General features: G+C 33.1%; 1 protein-coding gene across 3 annotated transcripts in view; it reads right to left on the reverse strand.

The window, feature by feature from the left end:
- Nucleotides 1-8,445: 8,445 nt before the first annotated feature.
- Nucleotides 8,446-24,358, reverse strand: part of LOC149074884 (uncharacterized) — a 29,475-nt gene continuing 13,562 nt past the window's right edge. For all 3 annotated transcript variants that reach the window (XM_089245823.1, XM_089245825.1, XM_089245824.1), the window contains 3 exons: nucleotides 22,324-22,452; nucleotides 14,171-14,254; nucleotides 8,446-12,858 (listed from right to left, as the gene is read on the reverse strand). In XM_089245823.1, coding sequence (XP_089101949.1) covers nucleotides 10,132-12,858; nucleotides 14,171-14,254; nucleotides 22,324-22,452 — 2,940 coding nt within the window. In that variant the 3' untranslated portion in view covers nucleotides 8,446-10,131. The remainder of the gene's footprint in view (nucleotides 12,859-14,170; nucleotides 14,255-22,323; nucleotides 22,453-24,358) is intronic.

Consider the following 24,358-nt stretch of genomic DNA (forward strand, 5'->3'; position numbering starts at 1 on the left):
AAATTAATTCCAATTGATATTTTTTAAAATCTTTTAGTTGATAAAGTTATGCTTTTACTGCCATCTGCCGGGCATATTTTTAATTTCACCTTTGGTTTTCAGTAGTTAATATTGATAAAGGGTAAGGCGACTTGATAAGGATTCTAGTGGCTATCAATTTTTGACCCCCCCCCCCCCCGTCAGCAACATTTCAGTCAGCACTGTCCCCTACCTCCTAACACATATTGGTGGGATCAGAAACGTACGCAGGAGGAGGGGGAGTCATTGGGGGCTCGTGCACCTTCCCCCAGAAGAAAAAAATATATCTTTTTTAATGTAAGAACATTTAAAAAAATGAAAATTTCGAAAGAAAATACCTTTATATGTTAATATAATCGATTTTTGTTAATTTCAATGCCATTTGAAGGTTTAAGGACTCAAAATTTCTCTAAGAAATTCATTGCGACCCACCCTTGACCCCCCGGACCAAATGTGGCCCTGAAGGTTATCTGATGTGGCTTGCCCCCCCCCCCAAACCCAATTTTGTAAAAATGAACTAAGCGGAACATTTACAGATCGTTTAAATGACCAGTGGCACAATTCCAGAGCATTTAAGTGGCCCGTGGCACATTTTCAGATCACTGAAGTAGGCCCATGGCACATTCAAAGATCATTTAAGTAACCCGCGATACAGCTCGAAAACACTTAAACGATCCGTGGCACATTTGAAGATCTCTTGAGTGACATGTGTCACAATTTTAAAGCACTTAAGCGGCCCCCAGTGCGGTTCTACATCACTCAAGTTAACCCGGAACATTCCCAGATTACTTAAGTGATCCGTGGCATAATTACGGATCACCTGAGTGATGCGTTGCACAGTTCCAGAGCACTTAAGCGGTCCGGATACATTTCCTGAGCACTTAAGCGGTCCAGATACATTTCCTGAGCACTTGAAGGATCCGTGAAACATTTAGAGTTTGCTGAAGAGGCTCTGTAAGGGATTTATCATCAAAGAGAATGTTAGTTCAGGTGCTCACAAACTAACGAAAGATTTTTCTCGTTTTTGGCACACGGAGTAAGATGCAATTTAGAATATTTCATGTTTTCATAAAGGGTGGTTGATTACGTAAGCATTATCTGAACCTCCCCTCTCCCCCTTTTCACCAAAAGTCAGCAAATCGAAAACCCCCCTCTCCCCCGCCATTGATGCTGACATAATACTTGAATGACCCCAAAGGATTTTGATTGGATATGGGACCCTAACATTCTGCAGCAGTTTTTTTTTTTTTTTTTTGTATTTTTACACGATAAATTCACTACAGTGGCCTTGCTGAAGGATACAGAGCCATCTTAGGAACATATCATGGGGAGGGCAAGGCAAATCGATTTTTCTGAAGCCTTATCATGTTATATTGTGCTTAGTTTTTTTTTGTTTTCTTTTTACTTTCTGTTCACTCATGTTCTGTCAATTATTTTTTATTTATTTATTTTTATGTTTATAAGTTTCATATCAAATTGTAAATTGCGATTGCCAGTAAGGGCCATTTGGCTCCTTGGTAATTTTTTCCCCCTCTTTTTTTCTGTATTCCTCATTTCTGACTAATAAAGTATTGTATAATTAATTATCTGGCTGATATGCCCGCCTACCAATCATTGGCGTACGCAAGGGTACCCCTTCAAGCCGAGCTTATAGTGTTATTTTTCAGGAAAAAATGTTAACCCTCCCTTGAGAAGGAAAAAAATTGAAACCCCCTTTGAGAAAATTCTGCATACGCCTATGTGCTACCAATTCATATGCTTAATCTCGAAAAGCTTCACCAGATTTCATTATCACAAGCCCCCCCCCCGCACTTATTGAGATCCCGGGCCATGCCCATGCGTTAAGATGGCACTGGCAAGATGTGGGGCTAATCTTGCGAGGTACCATGACATTGGATAAACTGTCCTAAATCACGGAAGAAAGATTCATCATGAAAGAATTAATTCATGTTGATAAATTATTACCACCTATTACACTTATGCATCCAACTAATGTTCATAATTATGATCAAAATCCCAAATGTATGATTACAATTAAATTTCACTTTAAGTGCATATACTTCTATTATTGGGTCATTTGACCCCCCCCCCAATATATTTGCCACCATCTAATATATATTACCCCTAATATAATTGCATTTCTATAATATCTACAGAAATGCTAGGTCTTGGCAACCCCTCCTCCTCAATATTTTCTAAAACTTCACATATTTGCTTACATGGCAAAAGAAATCATCGCATCAAAATGATTAAACTCATCATTTCCAACACATAAAAAGTCAATTTACAACAGTCACAAACTTACTGGGCCAGCTCACAATGTGTAATATAATACACGGTCCAAAAATGATATCACTCCTCATTCGAATCATGACTTTGCTCTTTTCACGTTGGTAAGAAATGTTGAAAGACAAACTTAGGCTTTTAGAAGTCCTAAGAACTTGAACCATTATTGTGGTCATCAACCCTAATTTAAAATATCAACCAATATAAACCATGAAATGGAATTTATTTAAGGGGTCTTCTGCCCTTTAAAATGATGAAAAACTGTGGTCTAGTTAAAATATCATTAAAAATATTATTTAACCATTGATTTATTCCAAATTTTGGTTGATTGCATATGTTATACAAATCCAATACAAAGTTTTAGGCATCTCTAATACTTGATTTTTGCAAATTTAGAAAAAAACATTAAAAAACAGCTTGCGTACATGATAAAATAGCATGACATCAATGTAATTGAATAAAAATTGATTCAAAATGAATATAATTGTTCAGTTCATAATATGATGAAAAATATTGAGATTTCATTTGTATGTGACTAAATCTTATCTGAAACCAAGTTTTGAATTTTACAACTCCAAAATATTTATATATTTTATTTTTATAATCTAAATATTTATGAATGAAACTCAATTTTTTCGCCATTTTATGAACTAAACAGTTTCTTTTATTATAAATAAATTTTTATTCATTAACATTGACGTCATGTTATTTTATCATGAGTCAAAGATGTTTTTACTGAATTTTTTTTTAAATTTGCAAAAAATAAAAATAAGCATTGGAGACATGTAAATATTCTACTGGAATAGGATAACATATACAATAAAATATGTGTGTGCCAAATTTGAAATAAACGATGCAAAAATAATATTTCTAATGATATATGTACTAAGGCATAGTAGGGGGGGGGTAGGAGATCCCCCCCTTAAATAAAACCCAGAGTTGGTATTGATGGATAAGACCCATCAGCATATTTTTGGTGGTGTAAAATGTTGTCTTAAAAAAAATTTCAAAGCATATTTTTGGTGCTTTTAACAAACAACCAGATTGTTCAATAGTTGAATTGACCTGTGTGAGAAATGTTAATGTTTAGAAATATTTATACTAGTTTGACATTGCTTATTGGGCCCATCATTATATATGATAGGCTGTATACGGACCCACAGATTATCTCCCTCCTTGTTTAGACATTTTTATTTCAATTATTAGATCATCTCAACCAACATAACATGTCAAGGCTCTCTTTTTCCTACAAGAAAAAGCATGCCAAAACTCTTAACATAAGGGCCCAAAACAAAAATATATACCATCTTTTTTTTTTCACATCATAATGCCACTATAAAATCAATATAAAATGTTTGTTAAAAGTACTGGCCTAAAAGAGGCTCCAATCAAGGTGTTGTAGTACATGTGGAGGGTGGGACATGTACAGTACCCACAACTTTTAACCCAACGATGGCGATATCTTGGGTTGTATTTGTTGTAAAAAAAAAAGAAAGGTAGCGTTCTTCTTCATTTAAGAGATCTTCCATAATTGTACTAAGTTAATTTGCCATCTAGATGTTCAAACAAGATCCAACTTTTGAAAGTTCAATGGTAACCCCATTTTTTTTCCTTCCATATTTGGATTTAGAATCTCAAGAAATGCCGAAATACAAAATTTCATGAATTTCGAATGAACAGTTAGTGAAATATAAATTATTGAAAAACGAGTGACGTAATGTTAAACAGAAACATCTTGCTTTTGAGCATAATTGCTGAAATAATATAGGTGTCTCATTACTTTTTATTTTACATGATAGATTCTAATGTGCCAAACATAATTTTGTTACTCATTTTGAATTTGGCTTTTTTTTAAATATGAGTTATGAATTATTAAAACATATTTTAAAAATTTATGAATAGAAGCATACATTAATTTTTAATTCATTCGAATCGGCATAGTCGAAAATCCAACAGAATTAATTTTCATTCCAATCTGACCTCTATCTCGCGAAATATGAGCAATTTTATGAAAATGACCACTTTTAGCGACTAGATATAAATTTGAAACTCATTGAAAAATTTCTCATGACAAATTATGTAAAAATGTTTAAATATGAAGCTCATAACTTCACGATAAATAAGTTATCCATCCAGTTTTTTTTTTCCAAACATTTTATTTTCTTTTTAAAAATTCGAGTAAACGAATAAATAACGAAATTTTGAAATTTTTCACTATTTCAGAAATTTGTTTCATTCCTTAGACAATATTCATGAGCTGAAATAGTAAATATAATAACGTGCAAAGAATTCACAAATTAATACCATACAATTAGATTGATGTTAATATTTATGGAGATAATAATCAATAAATAATGGTTCTCCCAATAGCGTAAATCATCTTAGTGTGCACTAAGTTTAGGGTAGTGGCTATTGGTAGAGTCGTCTCTGCTAAAATCACGACATTTCGTTTCATCTGTATTTTTTTAGCATTAAAAATTGAGGAATTGCAAAATGAAACAAAATTATAATATAAAATAGGGCAATGTTCAACGGAAAATTCTTATACTGTATTTTTTTTCTGAATTGATGAAATTGCCGTCACAAACAATTGCTTTGTGACACATCGTTTGAAATAATTATGGTATAAATATTCGTTCAATCCTGGATATAAAGTCACTAAAATTAAGAGTAATAAAAAAAGTTTGTTTTTCACCTCCATAAAATAGAAACTATTTATTTTTTAGCAGCACTAAATCCAAGCACTCGCGTAGCATATGCAGTATTTATCGTTCGAAACTTGTTTGGTGTGTGTGTTTTTCCCCCTGCAATCAACCTTGAGAAATTCAGTTTCTCAATTTTGAGAGCGTCCCCAAACACATTTTCACTCATATATCTCTCATTTTTATACTTACGGTGATGAAATTTTATTTTCAGGATAAGTGCAATGTGATAAATCAGATAAGATGGGGAAAAAATAAGGGTTTACATTGCAAATTTTGAAGTTTGAACAATAATAAATATGTAGATGACCCCTCATCAAGACGAATTACACATAATCGGGTAGAAAATCATGAGGCATAATTTTTGGTGGAAACCGCTTCATTCTACAACTTTTAGAACGTAAGATATCGCCATCGTTCAGTTAAAAGTTGTGGGTACTGTACCTTGCTTCAGAGAGGTTAAGAAAAACTTGGCTGTTCTGTGTTCATTAAGTTGAATTCCAGGCATTTTGAGATTTAAAAATAATAGAGATCTCTCAAATACATGAACATTATTTATGATAAGTAATCAGAGGCTTAAATCAGGGAAAAATGTAAGTTCCACCAAACTGAACAAGAATACAATCTGAAATGCAATATGAAATTTCCAATGTGATGAAAAAAATGAAGCCTCAGACTGCCTGATGGTGTAAGCAGAAGGGGGGGGGGATGTACAGTAGATTCCATATTTATATATGCTGTGCATATGTATATAAATTATCGGGAGGGCACAGCCTCCTCACAAATTTCTTTTGCTGGGCTCAAATAACCTGAGTCAGCACTTACGGTAACAATTATTCATTTACTCAAACTTCAAAATCTCATGTTTATTTTTAAACAAAATGGTTTAAATATAAAAATAAAAAGTTTCATGGTATTATCACAGATAAAAACGTTCATATAAGTCAAATTAAAAAACACATAAATACCATTAACACTGAAAACACACTTCATAAAAATATGTTTATACATAAAAAGTCTTTGAATTAAAACTTCTTCCAGGGAAAAAATCACCGGTTTGTTCATTTCAAAACATATTCCACATACAACAAACTCACATTCAAACAATAGAAGACAAAGAAATTTGCTGCATGTGCATACATAGCAATGACACTTGTAAAAAATGTAAATGACATCAATAGCACATATCACAGACAGAACTTTCTAAAATTATGATACCTGTGTGAGTATTTATAAAAGTGTAACTTAAAATATAAACACTGTAATGCAAATGAGCCCACCCAACAAGTATTGATAATAATACATAGTATAAAATGATTGCAGTGCCAGAGGTCCATAAATTTTGCCACATCATTTACATTTAAAATAATGCTGTATAATTTGCATTCTTCTCACAGTTTATATAATGTTTGTAAAACCTATTTAAGAAAGTTTAAGGAAATTACATATAAAAGCTTCAATTTGATACAGTAATCAATTATTCAATAGAGGCTTTTGGGGGCCTATGACTAACATAAAAACATAAAAGTTATATAAATGCTAAATCTATACAAAGCAATTAAAGCAATAAGTCATATCTTTTTACACCCTTTTATCTTTTGAACCATTGGTGATAGAAACCTATTTTCAATTAGAGTATCAAATATCCAAATAACATGACCAATTCAGATATATCATTTTTTCTACTAGGGGCCATAAATATATACATACACACACACACACACACACACCAAGATACGAAATTTCATTTTTAATACATCCCTTCCCTCTAATTTCCAATTAGAAAGCTGTTGCCTTGTCTCAACCAAGTCCAATATAAAAACAATTCCATGTTTCTAAGTCTATTATTAGCCAAGATATTTGAGTTTGAACAGCACATATAAAGGGACAAACTCGAGAAAAAATTCAAAACATTCTTTTGCAGAAGCAGTTTATCAAACTTTTCTAAATTCTGAGAAGTTACCTTAACTTTGAATCAGCAATATCAGCAAGCACTGCACTTAGGAACACAAAATCTTTTTTTGTTGGACTTGGTATTGGAATTTACATTTTGTATCTTAGTATATATACATATATATATGATCTCCAATAGGAAAAAAAGGCCTATCTGAAATGGGCATGTTATTTTGATACTCTTTCCAATTGAAAGTATGTATCTATCATTGACTGTTCAAAAGAGTGGATAAGGATATGACTTAACACCCTGTATAGTACATTATAAAAATGTGTGTGTGTTTCATTATTGTAATTTTTTTTCCATTAAAGATTTCAATTTTGATTAATTTTATTCCTCTTTCAAAAACAAGATTCAAATAATACACACAATCTAATTTTTTCCAACGTTTCAATGCCAATCCAGCAAACTCTATTAAACCTTTAAGGGGCAATGATGAGATATCTCACCTCCATAAAAGACTCTTATTTTAGCATTGACACGCCCAGATATCTTGTAAAAGTTATTTTTCAATGGAAAACTTCTCATACCCCCTAGTTTGCGCATGCTAAAAATTAATAGGAAAATCTTTTCAATTAAAAAAGATGTGACATTCTGACAGGGGTTTAATGATTTCTAATTGTCACTTAAAGGGTTAAGTAGACCCATCATTGTACAGTGGTACCTGAGCCTACAAGATTAATTTGTCACTGAAAGTTTCTTGCATCAGTTTCTTGCATCTTGGTGGATAAGGTACTTGTCTACTATACCAAAGAATGTTTAGAGTTGTCACAAGTTTGATAACAGGTAAATTCTTGTCGGAATCTTTCCTAACATGGAGATACAACAGAAACAAAGACAAGATGACAGCAAGCCACATTGCTGCCAAGTTCCCTCCCCATCCCAGGGAATAATAGCACACCAGCCTCTTAGCAATGTATGTTTGCAAAAAAAATGTTGAACACTGTCATTTGTAAAAGAAATGATCAAAACTTGTATCTTATCACATATTTTCCAATATAAAATAATGGAGACCCTGACAATATTTATTATGCTCCCATTACTACTCATAGAATTACTTGATATTCATAAAAATTACTTGTGCTACTCATTATTCATTATTACTAATTATTTGTTGAGTTAAAACTGCACAAGCATTTATATTGGTGAAAGGTCTACAACCTTCAAACTGGTTTCTCTTATGTTACAGCAGTTTTTTACAACCTCTATGTGCCTAAGAAAAGCATTGATAATTTTTCATGAGAGCAGAAATATTTAAATTTATTAGCAAACATGTCTACTTCATTAACTGTGACGTAGTTGTAACAATTTTTCCATAACAACTTGTCAGTTGTTTGCTAATACCAAGGCAAAGCATGGTTGGCACTGGGTTGAGGACCCCCCCCCCCCGCCCTACAACACTGAGTTTTCTTACATTTGCAGCGCCGTCATGATTACATTAATGCTCCTTCCTCTTGTACTGTAGCCTAATTAGCACATCTCAAATGATTAGATCTTGGTTTTACTTCAGACTACTTTATTTATACAATATGGCTTACTCTATCCATTGTATATAACAAATTTTAGACCAAATTTCAAATACACAGTATCCACTGTGTACCTGGTCGTATAGGCATCAAACTGGACTCACATGGTGAAGATCAAGGTTTGAACTGGGTTATTGACACAGTAGTAATCAAATGGAGTTGATTTTCTGCAGGTTTTCCAAATTTGAGGCCCAAATGTGATCCCATTCAAAAAAGTCTCTCCACAAGAGAGCAGGGAAACCTTCAACACAATACTTGCATAATATGAAAATTCAGGCACTTGTCATTTTCACTTAGAAATATGCAGAAAAGATGGCAGAATCATTAAAGAACTCAATACACACATAATGCTGACAATACAAAAACAAAGTCACACACACATACACTCAAAACATATACTTTGGCATGCACCAATTCATTAGAAATTGCTTAGGAGAATGCATTATTACGTAATAGCACCCTGCTGTTTCATGATAGGAGGGACCAACAATAAGCGCGAGTTGAATTTGTGTGAGTTCAGTGTACTTTCCTACATACAGATAAAAAAATCATCATTAAAATTTTTAAATCTTTTAAATCTTTTATTAAAATTTTTAATCTTAAATTGCTTTGAAATGTGTACAAATGAATGCAATGTGTAATGTAATATTTGATAAGACTTCACTCTACCAAAAATAAGAGCTTCTTGAGTTAAATCAGTGTAATTTGTTTTTAAATTTTTTCTTTGCATAAAGTCAAGTAAAAAAACTTAGAAGATAGTGGATATTAAATTGGTCATTGTGAATGATTGCGTACATTGCCAATAAGTATTAAATATAGTATAATTTTAAACTTTCTCAAAACTGGATAAAATGTTAGACTCAATGTATAAAAATATGATTACTAAAACATTACTCAAAAATGGAAGCTCTGATTTTTTATATGGTTTTAAGGCACAAATTGATTGCAAAAATTTCTCTCAAAGTTTACATTTTCAGCTGCTTCATGGGTTTCTACAATTACCAGCTAAAAAATCAGCTCACACTTGGCTACATACAGTGTTCTGATTGAATGGACAATATATTCTTACCTTACTACCCCCCCCCCCCTGTAATTAAAATATTGTTTCCATCTCAGGTATAATACCATAATTGCGTATGAATTATGCCAAATACAAGCATTTTTCATACAAAATTGTGTGAATCTCGGTAGTGAAAGCCATATAATATAATTCAATAAAAATTTATACATTAACACATTATAATATTTTGCATCTTTTCTTTCAATGGACTAAACATTTTTTATTTGCTGTCCTGCTTTTGATTCGTTATCAAATTTGGCGCACATTAAACTTTTGTAACCTATATACTTTTACAGTTCTGAATGGCAATAATGAATGATATTTGTTTTGATATAGTTTTTGTATTCAAAATATTGTTTTTTTTAAACAAGCCTCACTGCATTAGTTAGTTGTTCTTTTCACTAAAGATATTGATGATGTTTATGTGTCTATTTTGTTTATTATGGAAATCATCATAAATTAATGCATAATCGGAAAAGTATCCTGATCATCTCTCAAAAAAGCTTCACTTTGAGTAGAATCATTTCCTACCTCAGCAAGGAACTTTGTATCTACTATTTCAGCTCTTCCTTTTTCATTAATCTCTCAGATTTCACCCTTTTTGAGAAGAGTGGTGCTTATAGGAATTGCTTCGTGTTTCTTGCTTTGTTGATCATTTCCTGATGGTCCATCTTGTGCAGATGTTTTGGCCTCAAGAAATGACAGCACAGGATTTGACTCTTCGACTATGTTAAATCTATTTTCTTTTTCAGCAAGTGTGGAAAAATTCTGATTTGATTTTTCCTTTTCCTCACTTAGATTTTGTGATTCTTTTGTCTTATTGCCAAGAAGAGTTTGGGTTTCTTCATTATGAAGCTCATTTCCATTGGAAATGGATGATTTTTGCAAATTTCTGTTATTGATATCAACCCCGTTTCCTTTGTATAAAATGGAATTACCAGCACTGTTATCTTCCGCCTTGTTATCTTCATTTCCTAATATCTCACATTTATCAATTGTTTTTTCACTAGCATCTGAAAAACAAGCAGTTTTATTACCAAGTATATCTCTATCTTTAATTTTTGCAATAAACTCATTAGTTTCTGAACAAATTATATCACTTGCACAATGGACAATTTTCTGTATTTGGTTTTGTTGATCATCATGACTGGAAGACTTCAACTCACTACTGGCATTATGCTTTATAACAGACTCAAAAGTATCAGATGAGTCTTGAGTTTTCACGTCTCTGTTTTCATCAGCTCCACTTTGAGTAGAATTATTTCCCACCTCAGCAAGGAACTTTGTATCTACTGTTTCAGCTCTTTCTTTTTCATTAATCTCACCGATTTCACCCTTTTTGAGAAGAGTGGTGCTTATAGGAATTGCTTCGTGTTTCTTGCTTTGTTGATCATTTCCTGATGGTCCATCTTGTGCAGATGTTTTGGCCTCAAGAAATGACAGCACAGGATTTGACTCTTCGACTATGTTAAATCTATTTTCTTTTTCAGCAAGTGTGGAAAAATTCTGATTTGATTTTTCCTCTTCCTCACTTAGATTTTGTGATTCTTTTGTCTTATTGCCAAGAAGAATTTGGGTTTCTTCATTATGAAGCTCATTTCCATTGGAAATGGATGATTTTTGCAAATTTCTGTTATCAATATCAACCACGTTTCCCTTGTATAAAATGGAATTACCAGCACTGTTACCTTCCGCCTTGTTATCTTCATTTCCTAATATCTCACATTTATCAATTGTTTTTTCACTAGCATCTGAAAAACAAGCAGTTTTATTACCAAGTATATCTCTATCTTTATTTTTTGCAATAAGCTCATTAGTTTCTGAACAAATTATATCACTTGCACAATGGACAATTTTCTGCATTTGGTTTTGTTGATCATCATGGCTGGAAGACTTCAATTCACTACTGGCATTATGTTTTCCAACAGACTCAAAAGTATCAGATGAGTCTTGAGTTTTCACATCTCTGTTTTCATCAGCTCCACTTTGAGCAGAATTATTTTCCACCTCAGCAAGGAACTTTGTATCTACTGTTGCAGCTCTTTCTTTTTCATTAATCTCACAGATTTCACCCTTTTTGAGAAGAGTGGTCCTTATAGGAATTGCTTCGTGTTTCTTGCTTTGTTGATCATTTCCTGATGGTCCATCTTGTGCAGATGTTTTGGCCTCAAGAAATGACAGCACAGGATTTGACTCTTCGACTATGTTAAATCTATTTTCTTTTTCAGCAAGTGTGGAAAAATTCTGATTTGATTTTTCCTCTTCCTCACTTAGATTTTGTGATTCTTTTGTCTTATTGCCAAGAAGAATTTGGGTTTCTTCATTATGAAGCTCATTTCCATTGGAAATGGATGATTTTTGCAAATTTCTGTTATCAATATCAACCACGTTTCCCTTGTATAAAATGGAATTACCAGCACTGTTACCTTCCGCCTTGTTATCTTCATTTCCTAATATCTCACATTTATCAATTGTTTTTTCACTAGCATCTGAAAAACAAGCAGTTTTATTACCAAGTATATCTCTATCTTTATTTTTTGCAATAAGCTCATTAGTTTCTGAACAAATTATATCACTTGCACAATGGACAATTTTCTGCATTTGGTTTTGTTGATCATCATGGCTGGAAGACTTCAACTCACTATTAGCATTATGTTTTCTAACAGACTCAAGAGTATCAGAAGAGTCTTGAGTTTTCATGTCTCTGTTTTCATCATGTAATGAAATTCCCACCATTCCATTTTTATTGACCTCAGAGCTAATAACTTTTGATTTCTTACTTTTGCGCCAATCTTTCTTTGATCTTTTACCTTTACCATTAGGGAAATGTTGTAGGTTTTTATGATTTCCCGTTTCCTCATTATAAATCTCAATATGTTTTGATGAACAGGCGACAGCATCTTTTGATGAACAGGCGACAGCATCTTTTGATGAACAGGCTAGAGCATCTTTTGATGAACAGGCTACATCAACTTCAGGGATTAAGTCCTCACTGCCACCAACACCTAATGGTAAATGAGCAGAAATTTTCTTCCCATTCTTCATTCGGCTTATTACCTCTTCTACTGAACATTCAAAATAACGGGCCAAAACAGATAATTTATCATTATACTCAGCAATGCCATTAGCAGATCCACCAGCAAAAACAACATCAACAGGGTTTCTTAAAATTGCTCCATATTTTGCATGAGAATCAACATTTAAATCAGCTTCTTCTCCATGTTGACTGCCTAATTCATTTAGTTCTTGATACTCAGGATCTTTTTTCCGCACAAAATAAAAAAAATAAAATGCCAACACAGCTTCCAACATCTGTAAATATGACAGCAAATAAAAGAAATCAACAGTAATAAGAAAATGTCAATAATAACAGAAATTGCAAATTTATTATCTTAACATAACTCAATATACAAATGAACAAATTTTTCCATCAAACGATGGACTAAGTATTCTTGAAGATTATTTCAAGTTTTTTTGTTGTTTTTTTTTAATTTTTTGGCATTCAATTGAACATTAACCCTTCATGTGCAAACTTTTGGCAACAAATTTGGATTTTCTCTATTTGATGAATCAGCGATTAATCTGGTAACCTCATTTACATGTTAGAAAAAAGAAGGAAAGAGGAAAAAATACATAAAAGGAAAAAGTTTTAGGGATAAGGTAGATAAGAGTTTTTAAAGCCTCTTTTCACCTTTGCCCAACATGTCCTCTTTTACCCTTACATGCAGGTAATAGTAGAAAGATACATTGTACATGTAAAAAAATCATTATCAGGAGTACAGAAAGAAACAAGGGAAGGAAAAAGAAACTTCGGTTGATAGGATTACTATAAAGCTTCACACTGGTGAAGAGAGAAGAAAGAAAACACAGAGAACTTGTTTGAATTTATTCCACTCTGGCGTTCGGATGCGATATTACGGCCGCGATTTTAAAGGGGTTGAATAAATTAAAATTTGTAATCTGGGTATTTGCCAGTTTTATTATATGTTAATTATTTTTTTTTTTGCTGGGAATTTCTATATAGGTAAGGAAAATGGTAGGATTCCTTTAAGTTGAAAATCCACTATTATGAAATTTCTAAACTGGGCCTATAAATTGATGGGCTAAGTTGTATGAAAGATAGTGAAATAAATCTCGACACAGAAGCCGCAGAAAGCTTTTGGTCAGGACAAAGCTAAAATAAGAGAACTAAAAAAGCATGTTTTGATTTCTACAATATACAGGGTTTACACAAATGAATGACAATTTTGAAAACTTTATACTTTCTAACCAAATGTTGCATATAATTTAATCTGTTATACATAAAAACGAAGAAAAACATTCAAAGTCTTTTTGTCTACATTGCTTAATAGATGGAAGCAAAAATAATAAATAATAAACAAACCATTATTTTTTTCAGTTATCAGTTACAAATATCTAAATGCACGCTGCACAGAAGTAGCGGGAAACAACCCTTGTGCATATTTTAATACACAAAAACTTTTTCTTTTCAGACAATGCATTCTACCGAAGTGCTGCCATCTATTGAGCAAAGTTGAAAAAACGAATGTTTTTTTTTATTTTCATGCATCAAAGATTATATTATGTGTAATAGTTTTGGAAATACAAAAATGAAATGATTTACCAGTCCAATTGCACTAATTATAACTAGAACAATCAATCCAGAGCTTCTATTTTCAATAAAAGATTTCATTACTGCAAGACAACCCTAGAAGAAATGGTTTTATGACGTGCTTAATTTTCACACTTTCATGACCAATAAACACAGTATGAAACCATGTATATTTTATGGTTAATGTGATAAATCTATTATTATACATAATATTCAGTTATTATGCATACTTACCAAGGTGATTAGTAAGTATGCATAATATCCAGTTATTATGCATACTTACTAATCACCTTGGTAAGTTTGATAAAAATTTATTACTTTTATCAACAAATATGTATACTACCCAAGAATTGTTGGTAAATTTGATAAAGACAGTTGAATCGCGTTATAACGAACTCCAAGAGACTGGAGAAATCACTTCGTTATTATGAAATTTCGTAGAGATTTAAAATTCTCGAGAATAATCTTTCAGAGAATATTCTCCTGTTATTTATAATATAGTTTCATATAATACCCTTGAAAATATTCATGACTACTTCATAAATTACTTGACTACTTTCATAAATTACTAGGGAATATTCTTATAGAAAATAATAATTATTCTGAAGTTATTAATAATAGTCCTGCCTATTCCTCGATGAGAATATTCTTCAGTTACTGAAATCTTTCCAGAGAGTATTATCAAGAATATATGTAATAACATGTATTATAATAAATAATCTTAATAACTTGAGAATGATAATTATTTTTGATAAGAATATTTTCTAGTAATTTATAATAGTAGTCCTTTGAGAGAATATTCTCAAGAATATTCTCTGTCCCCCATCTCTCTTCCTGTCAAGAAGATGGGTATATTGAAGTTTGTAGACCCCAATATTCAAGTTTGAAAGCAAGAAAATGAAACCAACAGGGCTGAATTGCTCAACTTTTAAAGAAATGTGAGTGATACAGAATTTAAGTGTATGTGCATTGAAGAAAACAATAGTTCTGTATCTTAGAATGAAAGTGATTGTATAAGAATAGCTTCCTTTATCAATCAACTCTTTGATTTAATTTCTTTTGTTGTGAACTTATTTCTGAAAATTTCTCATTTTAAAATAATTTTTTAAGGTTTTAATCTAAAGGTTTCTAAAATCTTTAACTAAACTTTTAAAACATCTCATCATGACCTGAAGAATATTCTCAAACTAAAAGATGTTATTTTGGGGGGGTGATTATACCAAAAATTGTTTTGTTGTAAATGTTTCAGGGAATGAAAATTGATTTATATTTTACAATATAAACAAAATTAGTAAAAAAATTTAAATATTTAAAGGAAAAATAAATATTCCCAATTATTCTCCAATTTTTACATCCAGGAGAATATTCTCAGAATATTATCATTCTCCAAGAATATTTTTACCTCACATCTTTAAAATTTCGTTACAAAGGAATTTCAGGGTTTTGCATTGTTGATTGTTTCTACATAAACTTATCTGGGGGATCAGTAAAGTGTTCGTTAAAACAATATTTTTTGCTATAACAGTATTCGTTAAAACAGGATTTGACTGTACTGAAAACATTAGCACATTTACTGGAGATTATGTATAATAACCAAGTGTCATCTGTAAATTTGACATCTTTATCTGTGATTATGCATAATACCCAAATGTAATTAGTGAATTTGAATGAAAAACAATTCTGAATGAGTATTGTATGTGTGATGAATATAGTCGGACTGTGATATAATGATAACAAATTTTGCAATCGTACCCTGATATAATGATACATGTATGAATTATCATGTATAGTACGATTTATCATGTTTATCAATAACACGATGTTTGGGTATTATGCATAATCGCCGGTAAAAGTGATTAATTTAGGTAAATATATCACATTTACTGATGACCTTTGGGTACTATGCATAATTGGCAGTAGTGTTATCCAAAAACTTTTTTATGACTAATAATTTTACTTCTCTCCGAAATTTTGAGAGGTATTTTTCGAAAATGAGGGGTAATTTTTTAACAGTGAAACATAATTTTGAATTAGAATTGAAACATGAAAACCATATGAAATGCCATGACATTTACGGCCTATATGAAATTCATGATACATAAATGAAAACATACGTTAAAACTTTTAAACTTAGAAAAATATTTAATCGAAACACTTATATTAAATATCTATTTGAAACAAATATATAAAAAAAATATGAGATAACAAGAGCCAATTTAGTCATATGTATTTTTGTATGTATATATTTATACACTCATTGCATTTTTTTCAACAATTTTTTTTGTTTCCACATCTTAACAGCCAGTTTAAAATCCATATCACAGTGAATGCCTTCATCAGTAACAGTGAAAGGAGGACCTCTGCATGATAATCATATTAGGGGTGTCCAGATGGTCATCAAGTTGAGCCTCTCTTTTCTGAGTTTACATGATTTAATGTTGAAAAACCACATTCACATGATGCTGTTGAAAGAGGCAAAATTAAGGCAATTACACTGAACTTTCTAGCCTATATTCTGGATACATAAAAGATGTGTTATCACCACCTTCTCTGCACCTACTGATATATTTGCAAATTCGAAATTCTGTCATTTTCATTCCTTTATATTTATGCAATAGTTCTTTTACACACAAATACTCATTCTTTCCTACCCTTCTTGGCGTTTCTTTAGGAAGTATATTTTCATTCTTATACAAGGTATTTTCATTTCTTTTACAATAGAGACCATTTAAACTGTCCATTGCTTCATCAGAACTTGGGTTGTAATTTGTTTTTGAACCGTTATACAAAAAATCTTTTTTTTTTAATCATTGGGCTCGAAAGTTTTTGCACATGTTGTGTCATTCATAGGATTCAAAACTGCATTAAATTCAATGAAAATGTTCACTGTACTTTCTTCAAACCTGTTGTCCAAGTTTTCACCCAGATGGTTTAAAAACTGTTTTTGCTTTCATGGAATTTTGATCTAAATTTAACATTTTTAATTTTTTTGTCTAATACTCATTTTCTTTTTCAAATTGTGAAGTGATGTCTTTCAAACATATTCCAGGGTTGTTATGAAATTTTTCTATTTGGAATTTTGTTGATTTTAACCTCTCAATAAGAGTTGAAAAACTAAGATTGTCTGCTTGGAAAAGCAACAGATAGTTTGTCGATCAAGTCCAAAACATTTTTTAAGGGACACACAAATGCTTGCAACAAAGTTTAACTCAGATACTGCCTCTAAAAGGTTGGAGGATTTGGTGTCAGCTCCCTTTTTTAAAAATAAAGGTAGGTAACAAGCATTATACAAGGATCAGAACTAAGTTACAAATAAGCCTGTACAATCAAGTTTCGAACTTCTACATGACTAACTCCTGAATCCCTTGGTATAGTCTTTACTTTATCACTTTATGTTTATTGTCTTGTACATATATTTAAAAAAAAAATTCAACCAACATTTTGACGAATATTTTCACCCCCTACAAATATTTCGAAAAGTGAAATGCATATCTAGATGCATATTGGCGAATGCTGATCGCCAGTAAAAGTGATAAATTCAGGGAAATTTTTATCTAACTTACCAAAATGCTTGGCAAGTATGCATAAACATAATAACCACATTTATCACATTTACCGTAACATATATACTATAATCCAAAGAAAAAAAAAAAAATATATATATATATATATATATTTGCTTTTATATTTATACATAATATATGAATATAAAAAACAAATTAACAAATATAAAAATTACAATATACAACAGGAGAACTGTAAAACACTTCCAAGAGGACTGTATGGGATGCCAATCAAAAAATTTCTAATCTGAAATTTTTTACCGAATCGCTGGAAGCAGAAAACAGCTATTTTCAATCGCTCAGATGTACACAAAAAGAGCTTTAAAATTTCAGATATGCAGTAGAAACTCTGAAATAGGAACTTTTCAAAACCTATGGGAGTCAGGATTGAAATCTATATAAATGTATTGATTTTATAATCTATAAACAAGCTCAGCTGAAGTGATTTGAAGTCTTTTTCCCTCATTTTCATTGCCAGTCGCAAGGCGAATGTCACAGAATATAGCAATATTACTTTCTGATCATAATGTACTTTTCAAAGTTTTTATTAAGCAAAGCATTTTAACAAGATTCCTAAAAAAAAACTACAAGTTCATGGTTTGGGTTGTTTGCTGATTTGCAGTAGCCCCAGTGAATAAACTAATCAAAGATAGAGAATACAGTCAGTCCTCGGTATTCACGGATTTCCTATTCATGGTTTTCATATTTGAAGTCTCATTCCCAGTGTTTTTGGAAAATACTATTGAGATATTAATTATCGTATCGGAATGAAATATAAGTTGTAAGTGTAAATAACCATTTAAAAACTCCCTCTTAAACATTTTTCTTTGGTGTTTCTGAAAATGTTTATACAAAGCTGTTGTTTGAATGTTTCTAAAAGTGAAAAACCTGCAAGTAAAATTCGAAATATTGACAAAGGTTAGCATCATTACTGCAGTTTTCCAGTATTAAGGCATCAATGAGAATCTACAGTAAAATATATCAAGAAATAAGAACGTTAAATTCAATCAGCCATTGCTGTAGCTATACAGCCCTAGCTCCACATGTTTCTCATGTAGAAAATGCTGTTTTTCCATGGATGCGATAGAAAAATGTATGCAAGTTGCGAGTAATGTTAGTGAATAACTTGCGCACTAGAGCCATCGTTATTTAATCTGCAAATTCGGACAAATTCATGACAAATGCATCCTGAAGACAAATTCATGACAAATGCATCCTGAAGACAAATTCATGACAAATGCATCCTGAAGACAAATTCATGACAAATGCATCCTGAAGACAAATTCATGACAAATGCATCCTGAAGACAAATTCATGACAAATGCATCTTGAAGACAAATTCATGACAAATGCATCCTGAAGACAAATTCATGACAAATGCATCCTGAAGACAAATTCATGACAAATGCATCCTGAAGACAAATTCATCATGAGCAATAAAGCAAAGGCTTCTTAAGTTTAAATTAGCAATAGATTATTTCCATGAAATAGAGACCAATAAAAAGATTGGTCTAAGATATCGATATTCCGATTCCTTTGTTTGTTAGGATGCCCATAGCTAACGATAATTATAAATGGTCCTAATTATCACACAAAAAAGGCCAACTTGACAATGACCTCAAATCATACGGTTAGATAAATAGGGTCAACTGCAGTGTTGCGGGAAGCACCAGTGGTGCTACTACAGTGTATAAGCCACACTATCATTTAAATTAATTAATAAATTACTTTTGCCACCAGAAATAAGTAGTTTGTAAGCAGTTTGTTAATCAGGAAATCTACTATTGGAACCAATAGCTTAAATAATGATCACAAATTCACACACAATTTAATACACAGTAAAAGTATAGTATAATAGTATAAACTACTACTTTTACCTTGTTGGGGGCCACACAAAATCACTTCACAGGCCTCATGCGGCCTGTGGGCCATCCCCTGATATAGATTATATATGTTGAGTTTAAAGCCCGAAATTGGCCAGTTGACCTGGCCAATGTGCAAAATTCTAACAATGGCTGCCCTATATACACTCTTTAGCAAAAAAAAATAACAAAAGAACAAAGTCCAATGAAGACATTGGCTGTTTTCATTCATATTAAACATGTAAAGCTCATACACAGGTAATGAAATGATTAAACTTTCAAAGCAGTAGGACCCATAATGGCTAGCAATTGCACATTGAATGTCCAAATGAGTAATTGGTGAACCCCCCCCCCCCCCCAGCTGCGATGCATGCTGGTATACATCAATGTAAGGAGTGATAAAGATTCCTAATGTCATCTTGTGATACATTCTGACAGTCATTCATCAATTGTTGCTCCAGATCTGCGACATTTTGAGGTGCACGAATCTAGCGGCCTACCATGTCCCATACATGTTCGATTGGCGAAAGGTCCGGTGATCTTGATGGCCAAAGAAGAGTATCAACAACACAGAGGCAGTCCAGAGATATGCGAGCTGTATGGGGCCTGTCATTATCTTGTTGGAAAATAGCCCCAGGATGACGTGCAATGAAGGGTAATCCAACCGGCCACAGGATGTCATCAACATATTGTTAAGCTGTTAAAGTTGTACACAGGAGGACTAGAGGCGACCTGCTGTCATAAGAGACAGCACCCACACCATCACACCAGGGGTACCTGTATGCCTCTCTCTAGGCTATGAGGTCTTTGACAACATCGTAACGATATTATTGGTTTTGTCTGCAGGGAACTGCAACGCCAAAAACGAGAAAAGCTAAACCATCTGCGATTGTTACGTTTTATACAATGTTAGTTGCGGAGTAGAAACGCGCACTATGACAGTGCAACAATACAATGTTGCATTCCCGGTTCGTTTTAATGTTTCCCAACATAGAAATTAATTGCGAATGACAACAATGAATGACACAATTATTTTCACTAATATTTATTAACATTAAATTAAAATATTTCAAACATATTTTGCAACAAATCTTCTAAAGGTTAATATATAAAAAATATTAGGAAAAGACCTCACCAAATCTGTTCATTTGTTCATACAATTCCAACTACCAAAGATCAATCCAGGTTTTCATCTAGATGACACTAACTCTGCAGTACACCACCCAAACGAGTCCAGGATGGATGCAAGCATGTCCCGAAGTCTGTCAGCAAAATTCCATCTCTGACAAGAGGGCTTCATTTTTGGGCCACTGGAACGGACAAAGAGACAACCAACAAGAGGAGAGGCGAAGTTACTCTAGCAGCATCACAGTAGTAAACCCTCTTGTCAGCTCATGACCACGAATGAAGAGGAGGCTTTCGCACAGAGCGAGGTTGGACAACTCAGCGACGAACGTCTACATAGTTGGTTTCAGAGCTCAGGTATGACAGCACATGAATGCATAGGTGAAAACGAAGTGAAAGCGCCGCGATCTAGCACACTGCTGGTTTATATGAGGAAAACCGTTATCACATCGGCTATGCGAGAACGAATCACAACTGAGAATGGAATGGCACTGAAATTATCATAATTCTTTCCACAAACAAAATCTCATTTGCATATTTATATGAAATAAAACACTATTACCAAAACTACCGTATAGAAATTGGCAACAAGTAGAATGTAAACATTGGAGACCTGGCCAAAGTCCACAGCAATAGGCCTATTTTGGATTGTAAGGACTCATGAAATTATTGACCGTGAAGAGGTCCGCGGCCCACAGACGGCATGAAGGTAAAAACATTGCACATTATTCCTGTATAATTACATTGCAAAACATTTATCACAATTTGATATTGCACAATAACATTTTCATTTTATGAAGTTAGACGACTCTGCGGGATTCCCACCAGCGATCCGTGGGACCCTAAGATCGGGAGAGGAAGGCAACACGACAAGCTTCAGGATCCATCACACTGGTGTAAACGGAATTTATGTGGGACATCGGTAGCCCGACCTCTGGTCCAGTTCTCGCCCGACAGCCAGGAAACCCCACCCCCTGACTGCCAGACTTAGCGAACATAACTGGCCCGAGCCGGAATGCCAGAGGGTACCTCGGGTGGTTTCCGGTAACCGAGAGGTCCCTGGGGCCTAAACTAGAATTAAATTGAAAGGAAGGAATTTGTGAAGTATCCCAGGTCATCATGTTACAACAGGAGTTAACATTCATCAGCATAAAATAATTTGCATGTGAAATTTCGAGATGATCTGATTATTTTTTAGGGGTGTTTCGTTTCTTTTGCAAAAAAAGTGTATATAAATCTCTATTTATTGGTCCCTAAGATATCAATATTCGGTATTCCGATTTCTTTGATTGTTAGGCTTTTACCATAATCATAAATGGCCCTAATTATCACAAAAAAATAGCCAACTTGGCATTGACCTCAAATCATAGGAATCTATAAATAGGGCTGGCCAAAGTCCGAAATTTGGCCATTGGCCGGGGTCAACTGGCTGATTTCGGGCTTTCACTGTAATATATACATATATAAAAAAATAAGATAGGGAGAAAAATGTCCACTTGATGAAAGTCTGAATTTCCAAGTTTTAAAATGTGTGACAAGGGTTTATGCATATGTAGCAAAGTAGCAAATATTCACTGTTTCATTAGTAAAAGAAGTGCAATGTTACAGAACAAACCTCTTTATGAGCATATTTTGGACAACAATGTTTAGGCTCAGGATGTTTATAGTCTCCACAACAACTGCGGGATAGGTTGTAGTGATATATTTCGTAATCTTCAGGTCCTTCAACTCCACAGCAATCTCCCTAATAAATTAGAGAAGAAAAAATCTAAGCAACCAGTGAAATTTCTTAACCATGTATTAAAGCAAACAAAAATATTTCTGATATTTAAAAAGGGGTAGTAGAGAAACCATGTCAAATGCAATTATCCTCCAGTGAGTTTGACAAGCTTCCTCACAAAAATTTTGGAAATTATTATCAAAAGGTGATTGGTGAAGTGTATAGACGAGAATAACATATTGTCTGAAAACCAAGCATGGGTTCAGGAAGGGGAAGTCATGTGTAACCAACCTCCTTTGCTTCTATGATCAGGTGACTAAGGCTTTGAAAAATGTCAAAAACGTTGATGTTTATCCTGATTTCCCGAAGGCATTCGATCAGATCCAACATGGTAAACTCTCGGAGCATTTACATGAGATTGCGATTGGAGGCAACTTGTTGAATTGGATGGAATCATGGTTGAGAGGTAGGACACAATGAGTTATAGTGAACAGGGAGTTTTTGATTGGTGTCCCTTAAAGAAGTGTCCCCTGACCCCATATTTTTTTCACTTTTTATCAGTAAATTCGATCAGGGTATCAATGGATTGTTAGCAAATTTGCAGATGACGTGAAGCTAATAGGGTAGTCGAGAATCCAAGTGATAGGGAGATGCTCCAGACAAACTTAAACAGGATTTCAGCATGGGGAAATGAATGGAACATGACCTTTAGTGTTGATTCGTTTGCATGGTTGCTCATTTTGGTTTGAACAACCAACATTTCACTCTTCAGCTCAATGGCATTACTATCTCGGATGAACTAGGGTCACCGATTTGAGAATTCTCATTGACGAGTGGCTTAGGTTTTCTGACCATTTTTCAGCGGTGATTAAAAAATTGAATAGAATGCTCTGTGTGTTTCATTCTTAAAATAGGTATCTTTGTGTTTTCCTTAAGTCACTCTTCTGCTTCTCCGACGCTTAGTTTGTCCTGCACTGGAGTATGCCGTTAGGTTTTGGAGACTGTACCTACAGAGGAATATAGATTTAATTGAGGGGGGGGGGTACAGAGAAGAGCTACGAATGCTCTTGTTGGTATACAAGGCTTGAGCTATAAAGCATGGGCATGATTTTTTGAATATGTTTACATTACAGGAACGTGAATGTCAGGGAATATGATCGAGGTGTTCAGAATTTTCAACAGGATGAATAGAATGGACCATGAGTTACTAATACACCGTGAATCAACTGCTTCGACAAAATATCGACACATTAGTATCGTTTAGTAAAGGAAAATTTCAGGTTGTGATGCTGCAGGGAGTTTTTCTTTAATAGGATTGTTAATAAATGGAATAGCTTACCTCTGGGGGTCATGAATTCCAATACAATTGACATATTCAAAACGAAATGCCATAAATATATTGGGGTGAATACAGAAGCTATCCAATCACAACTTACACACAAAGTTCATGAAGCTTTCTAGTGATTCAAAAAATTCATAGTGGCTATATGAATGTCTATATGAATATTTGCCCACTCAAAAAAGTGTGCTGCTATTTAAAACATTAGTTGCAGTAGATGATGAAACTCTTTGTTTTGTTTCAAATTTTAAGCTATAGCATATAACCCAAAAGCATTCATCTGAAATTCATTCCAAATTATCTGCTCAAATAGAGCTGCAGTTTGCAATAATTTTAATATCATTTTAATGAAAATTTTATCAAGTAAAAGTTCACCTAAAACAGTAAAAATCCATTATAATGAGTAACACTTATAACAAATGATTTGCAAGTGATTGTCAAACAGCTAATGTTAAAAATACAAAAATATTCGGTTATAGAGAGTTGAAAATTAGGAAGCATTCGCTATAACATCAAAAGAATTCTAAAAAATATGCTAGTTGTTCCTTCTATCTCCTCAACAACTGAACATGATGACTCTTATCATGGCAC

This window comes from Pholcus phalangioides, unplaced genomic scaffold (assembly GCF_987345545.1).
Source record: "Pholcus phalangioides strain wild (caught in Gottingen) unplaced genomic scaffold, Ppha-v1.0 ptg000016l_1, whole genome shotgun sequence".
Taxonomy (NCBI): domain Eukaryota; kingdom Metazoa; phylum Arthropoda; class Arachnida; order Araneae; family Pholcidae; genus Pholcus; species Pholcus phalangioides.